General features: G+C 51.3%; 1 protein-coding gene across 1 annotated transcript; it reads left to right on the top strand.

Moving 5' to 3' along the window:
* The first annotated feature begins 5,788 nt into the window (after window positions 1–5,788).
* ZSCAN22 (zinc finger and SCAN domain containing 22) lies at window positions 5,789–14,414 on the top strand. The gene is given in 4 exon segments (XM_055411223.2): window positions 5,789–5,874; window positions 9,300–9,752; window positions 13,157–13,594; window positions 13,597–14,414. Coding segments are annotated over 3 exon segments (1,452 nt in total). The 5' UTR covers window positions 5,789–5,874; window positions 9,300–9,352; the 3' UTR covers window positions 14,211–14,414.
* The last annotated feature ends 587 nt before the right edge of the window (window positions 14,415–15,001 follow it).

Below are 15,001 nucleotides of genomic sequence, written 5' to 3'. Positions count from 1 at the left end.
AGCAGATAGTGTGTGTATGACAGGCTGTAAATGGGCTGTTTTAGTTAGCATAAATATCAGGATAAATCATTTATAAGCCAGAATGACCTCCCCATACCTCAATACATAAAGATTCCTTTTATTAATACTTGTATATGTGCCAAGAGGAAGAGGAAAAATAGTATGTATACAGCATAGCTAAAAGGACACAGAGAATGCCATGTGCTTGCCCCTCCCATCCTTTCTGCCATCATTCTGTGCTGCCGGAATAGTGCACATGAATGTCCTGGCTGATGCTCTCAAGAGTGTCAACAATGCGGAAAAGAGGTAAATGCCCGGTGCTAATTAGACTGCTCCAAAGTCATCATCAGGTTCCTAATTGTGATGATGAAATTTGAAATCATTGATGATCACAGGGCTGGGAAAATTGTTGTGAACCTCACAGGCAGGCAGAATAAATAAGTGTGGAGTACCAGATTTGATGTGATTGGTTTCACTGTACTGACAACCTCAGCTAGCATCATAGACCATGAAGAAGTAAGACGAAAACACACAGGAGGGAAAAATCCTTGTATTCTTTTTCTAGGGATGTAATACATACAAATAAAATGCCTCAGAGGACAAAAATAAAAGAACGCAAAGCTATGTATGTCAGGTCCTCCAACTTCGTGCAGAGCGGCTGACAATTTCCCACGCTCTTCCCCGGGCCGTGCCCTTGGACTTCATTTCACAGAAGGTCATTCGCGCCGTGTCCCCCAGTTCCGGGCACCCGGCGTACGTGTGAGGCCCGTTGGGAGACGAGTCCCTAGACTCCTCGGCGCTGGCCGGAAGTGCAGACGGAAGTGCCCTTGGTGAGTCAACCCCGGGCATAGGAGGCGCCCTCCAACCCTCCTGAGTCTGTGGTCCCAGCGGGGTGACAGTGCCAGTGTGAGGAGCGGGAGGCCTGTGTGTTCACTCGGTGGCGCCCAAGGTGGTTAGGTGGCAGGGTGTGGGACTGGAGAGAGAGAAGGGGGGCTGGGCGTGCCAGGGGGCGGGGAAGCCAGCTGTGCTGTGCCGCGCCGGCAGGTGAGACCTCAGCTGTGTATCCAGGTGCGACCCCGCTTGTGTGACACCACCTGTGGATGCAGGTGTGCCCTCGGGGGTGTGGGTCTATGCTCTGAACCCTTTAGCCACCACTCCCCTTTCATTTATTCGGCACCCCCTGGAAAACGTTAATCTACTTTCTGTCTCTGCTCTGACAGTTCCTGTAAATGGGGTCATACAATATGTGCTTTTTTTGTGTATGGCTTTTCTCAAAATATTTTCTGGGCTTCCCTAGTGGCTCAGTGGTAAAAAAAAAAAAAAAAAAATCCGCTTGTCAGTGCAGGAGACACGAGTTTGATCCCTGATCTGGGAAGATCCCAAAGGCCTCAGAGCAACTAAGCAGACACCCAGATGTATTCCCTGTGGTGCTGGAATATAAACTGCCCTGAGAACTGGGAGATGACACGAGGATTGGGTCCCACCTGAAGAAGCAGTTGAGCCATTTGACCAACTCGAGGCAAAGGCAGTGTGGGAAAGGGCAGCCCTTGTTACATCCGGACGTTGATGAAATGCCTACTGAGAGCCACACATGTGTTTCCGTCACAGGCATGAGCCCTTCACTCCCGCACAGCTTTCCTCAGGGCTTCCCTGTGGCCACCAAGCTAAATTCTGACCTCAAGCCAACCTTTAAGCCCCTGCTTTCCCCACTGTGACCCACCTTTTCCAGACTCATGTCTCATCATTCCATGGGGAGCCTGGGACGATGAAACCTGTCTCCTTCCTGCTCCTCGGTCAGCCCAGCTTCTTCTGGTTTCCTGTCCACAGCATCAGCTCTAGTCAGTGCAGCTGCTTCCAGGTGGTGTGCCCTGAAGGGAATTCAGGATGGAGAGAAACAGGAAACACTCTGTGCTTTGGATACTGGCCTGGATACTTAAGATACCTACCTAAGGAATAATTTCAATGAGCCCAGACTCCTGAATCATACATGGAAAAGCACTAAAATTAACTTGGAGTGTCTGATCTTTGTGACTGGCAGTAACCTTTTGATGTTCAACTATATCAGAAGTTGTGTTCGCCCCCCACCCCAGAAAATGAAACATATCACATATCTCTCTATATCCTGGCTCCTCCCTTACCTCTTTAATGAACAGTGTTATTGTGAATATTTCTGTATAGTATTTTGTGCTTTCATTTTTCTTGGAATTGGTGGTGTGTATGTACTCGGTCACTCAGTCGTGTCCGACTCTTTGTGACCCCATGGACTGTAGCCCACCAGGCTTCTCTGCCCATGGAATTTTCCAGTCAAGAATACTGGGGCAAGTTGCCATTTCCTACTTCAGAGGAACTTATTGATCAGGAATTGAACTCATCTCTTGCATCTCCTGCACTGGCAGGTGGATTCTTAACCCCTGTACCACTGTGCCACCTGTGAAGCCCCAGAATTTCTGGGTCATAAGATAACCCGTTTCCCATAGGGGCTGTACCATTTTACATCTCCACCAGCAATGTGTGAGTGTTCCTGTCTCTCCACATCCTCAGGACGCTTGTTACCGTTCTGATGGCAGCCATCCTTGTGGATGTGAAGTGGCATCACACTGTGGCTTTGATTTGCATTTCCCTGAATACAAAGGATGTTAAGCATCCATTTGCATGTTTTCTTTACCCATTTGTATTATATTTATTTGGCTGCATTGGTTGGCTTGCAGGATCTTAGTTTCCCAACCAGGGTTCTAACCCTGCTCCCCCACCCCCACCCCAGCAGTGGACACTAGAAGTGATAACCACTGGCCTTCTAGGGAATTCCCTCCCCACTTTGAAACTGGGTTATTTAGGGGTTTTGTTGTTGTTGCTGTTGTAAGAATTCTTTATATATCCTTGATGCTAGTTGTGTATTTGTGTGTCTGTGTGTCTTTATGTGGGTCTGTATGTCTGTGTGAGCCTAAATGTGTGTCTGTATCTAAGCGGGCACAAATTTTCTTCCCACTCACTGGACATGGAGCTTCCCAGGTGGCAGTCGTAAAACAAAAACAAACTCCTTGCCAATACAGGAGATGCCAGAGATGCTGGTTTGATCACTGGGTCAGGAAGATCCCCTGGAGGAGGAAATGGCAACCCACTCTAGTATTCTCACCTGGAGAATCCCATGGACAGAGGAGCCTGGCAGGCTACAGTCCATGGGGTTGCAAAGAGTCAGACACGACGGAAATGACTGAGCACAACACACGTGGACATGGTGATGGAAAGGGCATCACGATCAGCTGAATAGAGGGATGAGTGTGTGGTATGTGCTGAGCCGTGTTCGACTCTTTGCAACCCCATGGACTGTAGCCCGCCAGGCTCCTCTGTTCATGGGCTTTTCCTGGCGAGAACACGGGAGCAGGTTGCCATTTCTTCCTCCAGGGGATCTTGCCTCCAGGATCGAACCCATGTCTCCTGCATCTGCTGCACTGAAGGCAGATTCATAGAAGGGGAGAGCATCCTGGGTTACAGGTGAGTCCAGTGTAATCACAAGGGTGCGCATGAGTGAAGAAGAGATGCAGGAGATAGGCTAGAGTCAGAAAAGAAATGATGAAGGAAAGACAGGGACACGGAACAAGGAATGCAGGTAGCCTCTGGAAGGTGGAAGAGGCGATGAAATGGATTTCTTCCCTATGGCCTCTAGAGGAAGCCAGCCCTGCCAACATGGTGGTTTTAGCCCAGTGAGACCCATGTGGGGCTTCTGACCTCCAGAAATATAATAGATTTTGTTGTTATGAGCCACTGCATGCTGTGATTACAGTAGAAATAGGAAACAAATATAGCCTGTCTAGACAGGAGCCAGGCCAAGTTAGCAGAGCTAACTCCACCCACTTGTAAAATAGGAAAAAGGGAATGATAGTTCATAGAAGTGATAAAACAGGAACCAGGAAAATCGGGTTCCTTTTACTGGTGAGAGACAAGTTTAGCTTGGAGGCAGGGAGGTAAAAAGGGAAGTAACATGAGACATTGGTGATGTGAAGTTGGACTTGGTGGAGAGGGCAGGGCTGAAGGGTAGGAAGCAGGAGCTGCCAAAGAGAAAGCCTCCTGTTGGTGCACAAAGGGAGAAGGTCACGGGCAGAGTTGGCAGTCTGGATGAACTGACCAGGGTCAGTAAGTGCCTGGTGTGCAAATGGAGCTCAGCAGACATTGCTTATTGTTACGATTATTGGGGCTATGCCTTTGCAAACAGAGGTGGGACAGAAGACCACAGGAATGCCAAGTAGACCCAAATATGTGAAGGCCACCAGTGCCACCCACAGGCCAAAGCCCAGTACTTGACAGGTGATGTGGGTCTTGGTTGGGTAAAGTGAAGGATGCCTTGGATTAGGGTGTCCCTGGTGTGCCTACCAGTGGTCAGAAAATGCAAAGGAACCATTTACACAAAATATACAGAACACACACCTACAGAGGCAGGAGGCAGATGAGTGGGTGTCCAGGGCTGGGACAGCGGGAATAGGGAGTGACTGCTAATGGGCATGGGGATTCTTTGGGGGGGGAGATAAAAGTGGTGATTGTTCCACAGGCTTGTAAAGAAACTAAAAACCATTGAATTGTACCCATATAGAAGGGTGATATGCAGATGACACCACGCTTATGGCAGAGAGTTAAGAGGAACTAAAAAGTCTCTTGATGAAAGTGAAAGAGGAGAGTGAAAAAGTTGGCTTGAAGCTCAACATTCAGAAAACTAAGATCATGGCATCTAGTCCCATCCCTTCATGGGAAATAGATGGGGAAACAGTGGAAACAGTGTCAGACTTTATTTTTTGGGACTTCAAAATCACTGCGGATGCTGATTGCAGTCATGAAATTAAAAGACGCTTACTCCTTGGAAGGAAAGTTATGACCAACCTGATAGTATATTAAAAAGCAGAGACATTACTTTGCCAAGAAAGGTCCATTTAGTCAAGGCCATGGTTTTTCCAGTGATCATGTATGGATGTGAGAGTTGGACTGTGAAGAAAGCTGATCACCAAAGAATTGATGCTTTTGAACTGTGGTGCTGGAGAAGACTCTTGAGAGTCCCTTGTACTGCAAGGAGATCCAACCAGTCCATTCTAAAAAAGATCAGTCCTGGGTGTTCATTGCAAGGACTGATGCTGAAGCTGAAGCTCCAATACTTTGGCCACCTCATGCGAAGAGTTGACTCACTGAAAAAGTCTGATGCCGGGAGGGATTGGGGGCAGGAGGAGAAGGGGACGACAGAGAATGAGATGGCTGGATGGCATCACCGACTCGATGGACATGGGTTTGAGTGAACTCCGGGAGTTGGTGATGGACAGGGAGGCCTGGCGTGCTGTGGTTCATGGGGTCACAAAGAGTCGGACACGACTGAGCGACTGAACAGAACTGAACTGAGAAGGGTGGACCGAAGGGAGGTGAATCACAGCTTCAAAAAACGTTAAAACATTTCAAAGGGGAAAGAAAACGTTCAGCAAACGAAGTATAGAGGCACTGTGACCACATGGTCGCAGAGGACCACATGCACTACATACGTGATACATACCCTCAGCCCTGCACCCACACCCCGGCCCTCACGCCGGTCATCGCCTCACCCACCCCTTACCTCCTCACTCACACCTCTCACACCATGCACGCTTCCGCCTTCCACACACACTCGGGCCGGACCATGCACACACCGCCACCACTGCCCCACCAGGCCACGGCCGCTGTTCCCTCGGCTCACGAACCCAGTTGGACTACAACTCCCGGCGTGTCCCGGGCTGCTGGGGCGGGCGACGTAGCGCCTTCTGGGAATTGTAGTCCAGGAGCTGCGGTCCCGGCTGGAGCGCGCGAGCTCCTCAGTGCAGCGCCTGCCCGTCGCCTCCAGGAAGCGTGCGCCCGCCGGCGGGTGAGGTGGGTCGGGATGGGGTCTCGCCCTGGTTGCGGCTGGAGGGGAACTACTGGAGGCCCTGAAGTCGGGAACGCCTGCGGTGGCCTGAACGAGAAGTAGGGGACCGGCACGCGCGAACGGGGAGCAAAGGGCTGACCCCGAGCCGCGCGTGGACTGACGGACCGAAAGACGCAGTGTGGAATTCACTGGTCAAGTGCGGGGCCAGCTGATTGCGATGAAGGCTGACTGACCAGTTGTTTGTGTCTGACTCGTCTTGACTCGTGTTTCTGACCGACAAACTACGGTCAGCTGATAGGATGTCTGACTGACCCGATCAAGTGTGCAACTGACCAAGTTGTTTGAGATTTTGTTGTTGGGTTGTGTGCTGCTGTGAGTGAGAGGGTGTGTCTGTGACTGTATAAGTTTAGGCGTGACTGAGAGTGTGTATCTGACTGGCTGAAGCAGGTTGGGAATGATGGTGTGAGGGCGTGTGTTTATTTGACTCAGTGACTAGGAACGCTTGGGTCCCCGGGCGTATTTTGGGGTACGACTGAGAGACTCTGCCAGAGGTAGGGCATATGCATATAACTATGGGGTTGACTGGGATTTTGTCAGGGGGACTATGTTTGGATGATTTGCTTGGGAGTTTACCAAGCATGTGACAGAGTTTGCACTTGGCCATGTCTGCAGCTGAAATTCTGCTACCTGCAGTCACCCACCTGGGATGGTGTCCTAGCACCTTCTGTGGGTTTAAATCCAGCAGATGGCTATGGAGTCATCAGACTGTGCATCTACTGCACGTCTGCTGTGTGCCAGGTCTGTTGTCAGGTCAGGTACTAACAAGTACTAATAATGTAATTACAAGAAGTGAAAGAACTGCCCCCCTAAGTTGGTTAAGCAGTTCTGAACAGAGGCTCTCAACCGTTTGTGAGGTCAGAAAGTTGGAGGTGGATTGAGCATGACCTGTGTCCATGTATCTCATACTGTCATCAGGGATTTTCCTGAAGTGTTTTCAGGGATACAAAATGGAGGTTGAAAATTGTCACTGCATTTATTGTTAATCCTTCCCACTCTGCGCACCAACCCCCGCCCCCGCCCCAGCAATGATTCCCTGTATCAGATTCCACCTTTCCTGTTCCCTTCATTTGCTCAGCACCTGTTACCTGTGCACTTGCTGTGGGCACTGTGTCTCCAGCATGCCCAATCTCTCTGGGGAAGCACGGTTAGAGCACAGAGCCCCGGGGCACACAAGGGACTACATAGCCTGCTTCCAGGTGCTGGGCTGGCTCTTGGAGAAAACGACAGCTAAAGTGGGTCCTGGAGGACTAAGGGGGACTTTAGAACAAGAGGTTAACAGGGACAGAGGAATTGAGAAATTGGGATAATGGCAAGGGCAAGGTTACAAGAGAACCAAGTGAGCTTTCCAGTGGAGTTTGGGGCTAAGCATAGCTTTGCCAGAAATCACCAGCTGCCACTGAAAAGTGTCAGGATTAAGGTCCTGTTTTATTAATGTCCAATTCTCCCTGTGCCCAAGGCCATTTCTTAAGTGTCAACAATTTTTATCTGTCATTTTGAGTATTACATCCTAGCAGGTGTATAATGGTATCTCATTTTGATTTTGATTTGTACTTTTCTGGTAGCTGATAATGTTGAGCTTCTTTTCATGTGCTTTTTTGGAGAAGGAACTGGCATCCCACTCCAGTACTCTTGCCTGGAAACTCCCATGGATGGAGGAGCCTGGTAGGCTGCAGTCCATGGGGTTCGCTCAGAGTTGGACGTGACTGAGCGACTTCACTTTCACTTTTCCCTTTCATGCATTGGAGATGGAAATGGCAACCCACTCCAGTGTTCTTACCTGGAGAATCCCAGGGGTGGGGGAACCTGGTACGCTGCCATCTATGGGGTTGCACAGAGGCGGACACGACTGAAGTGACTTAGCAGCAGCAGCAGCATGTGCTTTATAGCCACTTGCATGTCTTTGGGGATCCAACCAGTCCATTCTAAAGGGGATCAGTCCTGGGTGTTCATTGGAAGGACTGATGCTAAAGCTGAAACTCCAATACTTTGGCCACCTCATGCAAAGAGTTGACTCACTGGAAAAGACTCTGATGCTGGGAGGGATTGGAGGCAGGAGGAGAAGGGGACGACAGAGAATGAGATGGCTGGATGGCATCACCGACTCGATGGACATGAGTTTGAGTGAACTCCGGGAGTTGGTGATGGACAGGGAGGCCTGGCGTGCTGTGATTCGTGGGGTCGTAAAGAGTTGGACACGACTGAGCGACTGAACTGAACTGAACTGATGTCTTTGGGGAAATGTCTGGTCAAATCACTTGTTCATTCTTTAATTTTGGACTATTTGTCTTTTTATTATGGAGTTGTTCTAGGTACAGGTCCCTAATCAGATATGATGCGCAGATATTTTCTCTCATTCTGGGGTTTCCTTTTCTTTTTCTTTTTTCGCCTTGCCACATGGGTTGTAGGATCTTAGTTCCCTGACCAGGGATTGAACCCCTGCCTGGGCAGTGAAGGCACCAAGTCCTGGACCTCCAGGGAATTCCCCTTTTCACCTTCTTGATGTGCTTCAAATAGCAAAGGTTTTTAATTGTGATGAAGTCCAGTTTATCTGTTTTCTCTTTTGTCACTTACCTAACATGGCTTTGCATTAAGTGTATGTGGAGCATTGACCACAATTAACCATACACCGGATCACAAACCAAGTCTCAGCACATATCAAAGGATTAAAATTGACCAAAACACATTTTCTGAACACACCAGAGTTAATCTGGAAATCGGTAATAAAAAGACAATTAGAAAACTCTGGATTGTTTGGAAATGAAGCAGCAGAGTTCTAAGCAGCCCATGGTTCAGTAAGAAACCACAAGAAAAAATTAGAAAATATTTTTAACTAAATGATAATGAAGATGCAAAACCAAACTTATGGGTGTACAGCTAAAGCTATGTTTATAGGGAAATGTATAGCCTGAAATACATATATTAGCAAAGAAAGGCTGAATGTCAGTTATCTAAGTATTAATCTCAGAAGCTACAAAATAATTAGCAAATAAAGTAAGGGAATGCTCCTGTGGCTCCCTGGGGACTGGGGTGTGTGTGAGGTAGGAGACAGACCCTCCATATGTCAAAGGTGCATATGCCTTAAGCAGACTGTCTGAGGTGTCAGGCTGCAGGAGTTTGCAGCTCAGCAACAGCCTTCCCTTTTACTGTCTGGGAAACTTTGGGTAAATCTTTCTCTTCTGTCTGTTTTCATACTCATAAAATGGAAAGAAAGCTTCTACATCCTGAGTTTGTTGTGAGTTTTGAACAAATTACTCTGCAAGCATTTAGAAAAGTTCTCAGCACCCAGTAGGCATTGTCCTGAATATTTTGATCATCTGTGTTGAGGCAGGACCCAAGGTCATGGGATGACCAAGTTTTGATCTTCCTGCAGACCCAGTTACAAGGCTCCAGCCATCCTGTGTCTCACTGAAGATCTGCTGCCCAATGGCCATGCCCAAGAGCCGCCTGAGCCCAGCGCCCTGGGAACAGGATGGCTTTCTACAGGTGAAGATGGAGGAGGAAGAGGCCAGCCTCTCCCAGGTCCAGGAATCTAGCTTTGGCCACACCTTCCACCCTGAGGCTGCACGCCTGCGCTTCCAGCACTTCTGCTTTGAGGAGGCATCCAGCCCTCACGAGGCACTGGCCCAACTCCGGGAGCTCTGCTGCCAGTGGCTGCGGCCCGAGGTGCACTCCAAGGAGCAGATGCTGGAGCTGCTGGTGCTGGAGCAGTTCCTGGGTGCGCTGCCCCCCGAGATCCAGTCTTGGGTGGGTGCTCAGTGTCCCAAGAGTGTCGTGGAGGCCTCTGTGTTGGTGGAAGGTCTGACTTGGGCACTGGACAAGAGAGGTAAGGGGGGTGACTGGCTCACAGTGCACTGGGGGCAAAGCCTGGGCTGGAATGCAAAGGTGAAGATTTGGACTTGGGGTCACTCACCGAAACCCTCACACGCTTCGGTAAGCAGTTCTGTTTTGGTTGCCAGTGACCAAAAGCCAAGCTCCAACTGACAGAAGCCAAGGAGGGAGGTTTCATGGTTGTGTATGAGGAGCTCAGGTGACATCCTCAGGACTCTTGTTCTCCTTTCTCGGTTGAGTTTTCCTATGTTAGCTTCATTCTTAAGTAGCTTCTTAAGCTACCTAAGACATAGTTGGTCCAGCAGTCTCATGCTTGTATCTTATCCATGTGGAAATCCCATAGGTACAACAGTGAACCATCCCCAAGCTGAGCCTCATTGAACTGGTTCGGGTCTTGTGCTTATGTTTGGCTGACCAAAGCCCCAGGGACTGATGCAAGCAAGGGAGTTCCCCAGAGAAGGACCAGGAGGCTGCTACCGGATGAGGGGGCAGAAATGCCATGTGGCTGGATGCTCTGCCTTGGAGCGCTCCCTGTGCTGACCTCAAGGCTTGAGACAGACCTGCCCCAGGTCAGAGTGGGGGCCCTGTCGCTCAGAGACCCACTCAGATGTTGCAGCCCAGGGAGGTCTCATGGGACGCCTGGAGGACCCAGTCCTGAGACAGTCCAGGCAGGGAGTGAAGGCTTTGTCCCAGAAGGGCCTGGGCCCTCTTGATGGTAGCATTTGGTGGGGTGGGCATGCCAGGAACCAATGCGGGGGCCGTGGACAGGGAGAGCATGGAATTTGAGCTCAGAGAATCCTCGAGGCTTGGTACATCCAACCCCTGCTGTGCCACCTCCTGACTGTGTGAGGCCACATCCTCCTGTAGAGTCAGGAGAGTCTTCAGAGAAACTGCAAAATGGCTCTGAAACAGCAGAAAAGAACCATAGTCTAGGCAGAGGGATGGTGGGAGGCAGAGACCCTGTGGTACGACAGGGACTATTGCATTCTAGGAAGAGCAGGTAGTGCAGTGTTTCTGGAATAGAGGGAAAAAGGGTTAGGCTGGAGGGATTGCAGGAATTAGTGGAACACCAGTGGGCTTAGGGATTTCCCAGGTGGTGCTCGTGGTAAAGAACTCACCTGCCAAAGCAGGAGAAATAAGAGACACAGGTTCTATCCCTGGGTTGGGAAGATGCCCTGAGGACAGCATGGCTAGCCACGCCAGTATTTGTGCCTGGAGAATCCCATGGACAGAGGAGCCTGGTGGGCTACAGTCCATGGGGTTGCAAAAAAATTGTACAGGACTGAAGTGACTTAGCACACATGCACAGTGGGCTCAGAGGAGGAGAAGATTCTATAGCTGAAATTCCGACTTGGCCACTAGCTAGCTGTGTGATCTTGTAAAAGTTACTCAACCTCTCTGAGTTAATCATGTGGTCTTGTACCAGTTACTCAAGACCTCCCCTCAGTTGGGCGTGCGTTTCCTTGCCTGGAACAGAGTGGTCAAAGTGCCTCTTTCTGAGAGCAGAATGAAGCTTACACGAGGCAATGGAAGTCACCCACCATAGTTGGAGTCTAGCGTAGAACAGGAGCCTGATGATGGCCAGCAGCCCTGGGAGGCAAGCAGTATAGTATCCCATCTTCCAGATGAGGAAACTGAGGCCCAAATGAGGGCAAGACTGCCCAACGCTTGGAGGTGGCCAGCGGCAGAGCTAGAGCACTACCGTGGACCTAACCGACAGTTATTCCAGCCACCCCCTTCCTGGAATCTGTCCAGTAAACAATGCCCAGTCAAGCATCCTTGGGTGCTGTACGCACCCGTTAAGAGCAGGTCAGTTCAGGCATGCTCCTACCCCATTCACAGGCCAGCTTGCAGCTGCCCCTTAGGTGTGCGCGGCCTTCCCAGCAGATAATGAAGTGTGGGCCTTGGGTTCCCAGGTGGCTCAGGGAGGCCAGGTGAGCATCACCCACCACCCACAGCCCCAGGTGTCTGCCTGGGCTTCAGGGGCAAGTCTCCTGCAGCCTGGATTGATTCCCTCATCCAACCAGTCTTTACTGAGCCTCTGCAGACTCGTCCAGGTCCAAGCAGCAGGGAATGAGGGGGCGGGATGGAGCTCAAGCCGGCCCCGGAAGCATGTCTTCAGGCGCCTGGCTCTCTCAGATCAGTTCAACCCTGGGGATTTCCTTCTGATATTTGAGACAATCAGGAGCCTTAAAGAATGGAGGGTTTGAGAGGGAGGCAGTGAGTGAGGGGTGACTAGAGACCTGTGACACAGGGTTTTTAATATATTGGTTTACAACGCCATGTTAATTTCTGCTGTTTAGCAAAAGGATTCAGTTATACACATATATACATTCTTTTTCATATTCTTTTCCATTATGTTTTATTCAAGTCCCTGTGCTGTACAGTAGGACCTTGTTGTTTATCCATCCTGTATATACTAGTTTGCATCTGCTAACCCCTAACTCAATCCATCCCTTCCCCTCCTCCCCCGTGGCCACCACAAGTCTGTTCTCTATGTCTATGAGTCTGTTTTGTAAATAAGTTCATTTGTGTCTTTTTCTTTTTGGCTGCGACATATGCCATGCAGGATCTCAGTTCCCTGGCCAGGGATTGAATCCATGCCCCCTGCAGTGGAACCAGGGAGTCTTAACCCCTGGACCACCAGGGAAGTCCCTGTGTCATATTTTAGATTCAACGTGTAAGTGATATCGTGTGATACTTATTTTTCCCTTTTTGACTTACTTCACTTCGTATGATAATCTCTAGTCCCATCCATGTTGCTCCAGATGGCTTATTTCATTCTTTTCATGGCTGAGTAATATTCCATTGTGTATATATACCACATCTTTATCCATTCATCTGCCAGTGGACATTTAGGTTGCTTCCATGTTTTGGCTATTGTAAATACAATATGAACACAGGGGTGCCTTTTCAAATTAGAGTTTTGTCTGTTTATATGCCTAGGAGTGGGATTGCTGGGTCATATGGCAACATTATTTTTTAGTCTTTTGAGGAACTGCCGTATTGTTCTTCATAGTGGCTGAGTCAATTTACATTCCCACTACACACCCTCTCCAACATTTACTGTTCGTAGACTTTTTTGATGATGGCTATTCTGAGCAGCGTGAAGTGGTATCTCACTTCTGATTTGCATTTCTCTCGTAATTAGTGATGATGAGCACCCTTTCATGTGCTCATTGGCCGTCTGTGTGTGTGACGCAGGTGGTTGATGGTGTCGGAGGACAGCCCTGTGCCCTTTTGTCATCCAAGACACCAAGTGAGAACCTTTTCTTTGGAAAGGGGACCACATGTCAGGAGTGGCCCACACCTTCCCTTTCAGAGTGAGGCCAGGGCTTGGCAGAGTTGGGGAAACCTGGTATGGGAAAAGCAGTGACTCTGTGGTTCGAACTGTTGCAGGCTGGCCGCTGGGATCTGAGCTCACAGACACCAGCTATAAGCAGAGCGGTTCAGAGGAGTCAGAGCCCTGTGACAGGGCCACCAAAATCCTGGGAGGAGGGACTCCCCCGGGAGCCGCCTTTGGTGGTGACTGTGAATCCCTGGATGGCCCAGAGAGGCAGGCCAGACTCTCAGGGGAAACGTGGGTCCAGTCTGTCCCCCACCAGATGGATTTCGGGAAAACTTCAGGGCCTCACAAGGACGCTCCCCGAGCCCAGCCCAGCTGTGAAGCTGGTGCCTTGGGGGACAGCCCCCACATGTGGCCAGACCTCACCTCCCGAGAGAAGACTCCTTCTGAGGAGAGATGGGATCCACCGGATGGTTGTGGGACAGAGCCTCCAGGCACGTACTCAGGGAGGAAGCCCCCCACGTGTGGAGAGTGGGGGAAGACCCTCCGGAGCCCCACCAGAAGAGCCAGGCCTGCAAGACGCCCCACACCTGCAGCGAGTGCGGGAAGGCCTTCGGCCGGAAAGCGCACCTGGCCCAGCACAGGGTGGTGCACACGGGAGCCAAGTCCCACGCCTGCATGGAGTGCGGCAAGGCCTTCGGCCGGCTCACCCACCTGAGCCAGCACCGGAGGGTACACACTGGCGAGAAGCCCTGTGCCTCTGGGGAGTGCGGCAAGGCCTTCCGCCGCAACACCCACCTCAGCCAGCACCGGCGGACGCACACGGGCGAGCGGCCCTACGCGTGCGACAAGGCCTTCTGCCAGAGCACGCATCTAACCCAGCACCGGCGCGTGCACACCGGCGAGAAGCCCTACGAGTGCGGCGCCTGCGGCCGCGCCTTCAACAACTGCTCGGCGCTGGTGCGGCACCTGCGGGTAAACTCCGGGGAGAAGCCCTGCCAGTGCCGGGAGTGCCCCAAGGCTTTCGCGCAAAGCTCCTCCCTCCTGGAGCACCAGCGCGTGCACACAGGCGAGAAGCCCTATCGGTGCGTCGACTGCGGGAAGGCCTTCAGCTGCAGCCCCGCCCTCATGGTTCACCTGCGCCTCCACGTCAGCGTCCTGCAGTGACTAGCGTGCCTCCCGCCGCGGCGCAGCGCTGGCGAGGAACCTGACGTCCAGAAGAGCCAGGACAGCTGGACTGGGGACTGGTGCGTCCCCGAAACGACAAGGGGCTTACGGGCAGAATCTGGGGCTGCTGGGGAACAGCGCTTCATTCAGGGACACGGAGGGAGGCTCTTCGGGCCAGCCAGCGAATCTTCTAGAAGCCTTTGCTGCCCTCCGTTCCCCGGGGGGTGCGTTGGTCCTTGAAGCCAGGACGGCCCAGGTCGCGCTGCTGTCAGGACTCAGGGGCCCCCAGGTGCTCGGGCGGGAGGCTCATCCTCACACGCCCATGTGGCTGCCCTCCTTGCTCGCCCCTTTCCTGTGTAACCCGGGGGCCTGCCCGCGCCCACCTGCTTCTTCACACACACTGTGCTCTCCGCCTGCTCAAGTCCGACTCCGAGGACAGCCTGGGAGCTGCCTTTTCCACGAGGCCCTCTCCGACCCTCAGCCTCTCTGGCATTTTCCCTGTCCTGACGGTGCTCTTGTCCCTGCACAGCATCCATTTCTCCCTGCCCACTCCGTGGGCGGCCCACCAGTCGTCAGACTGCTGGTTTTACTTACAACCTCCACTACTCCCATCTTCACCATCATTACCTTCTGCAGGCCCACATCCCCTGTCCCTGGGATTCCAGCAGGGGGTCTCCTTCCTGACGTCTTCCTGCCTTCATCACACACACACACACACACCACGTACATACACACACACCACATACATACACACACACCACATACATACACACACACCACGTACATACACA

Source organism: Moschus berezovskii, chromosome 22, assembly GCF_049115385.1.
Source record: "Moschus berezovskii isolate FMDL1 chromosome 22, NW_MosBer_1.0, whole genome shotgun sequence".
Classification (NCBI taxonomy): Eukaryota; Metazoa; Chordata; class Mammalia; order Artiodactyla; family Moschidae; genus Moschus; species Moschus berezovskii.
The sequence above is the reverse complement of the archived record's forward strand: the minus strand, read 5'-3'. Positions and strand labels throughout refer to the sequence as shown.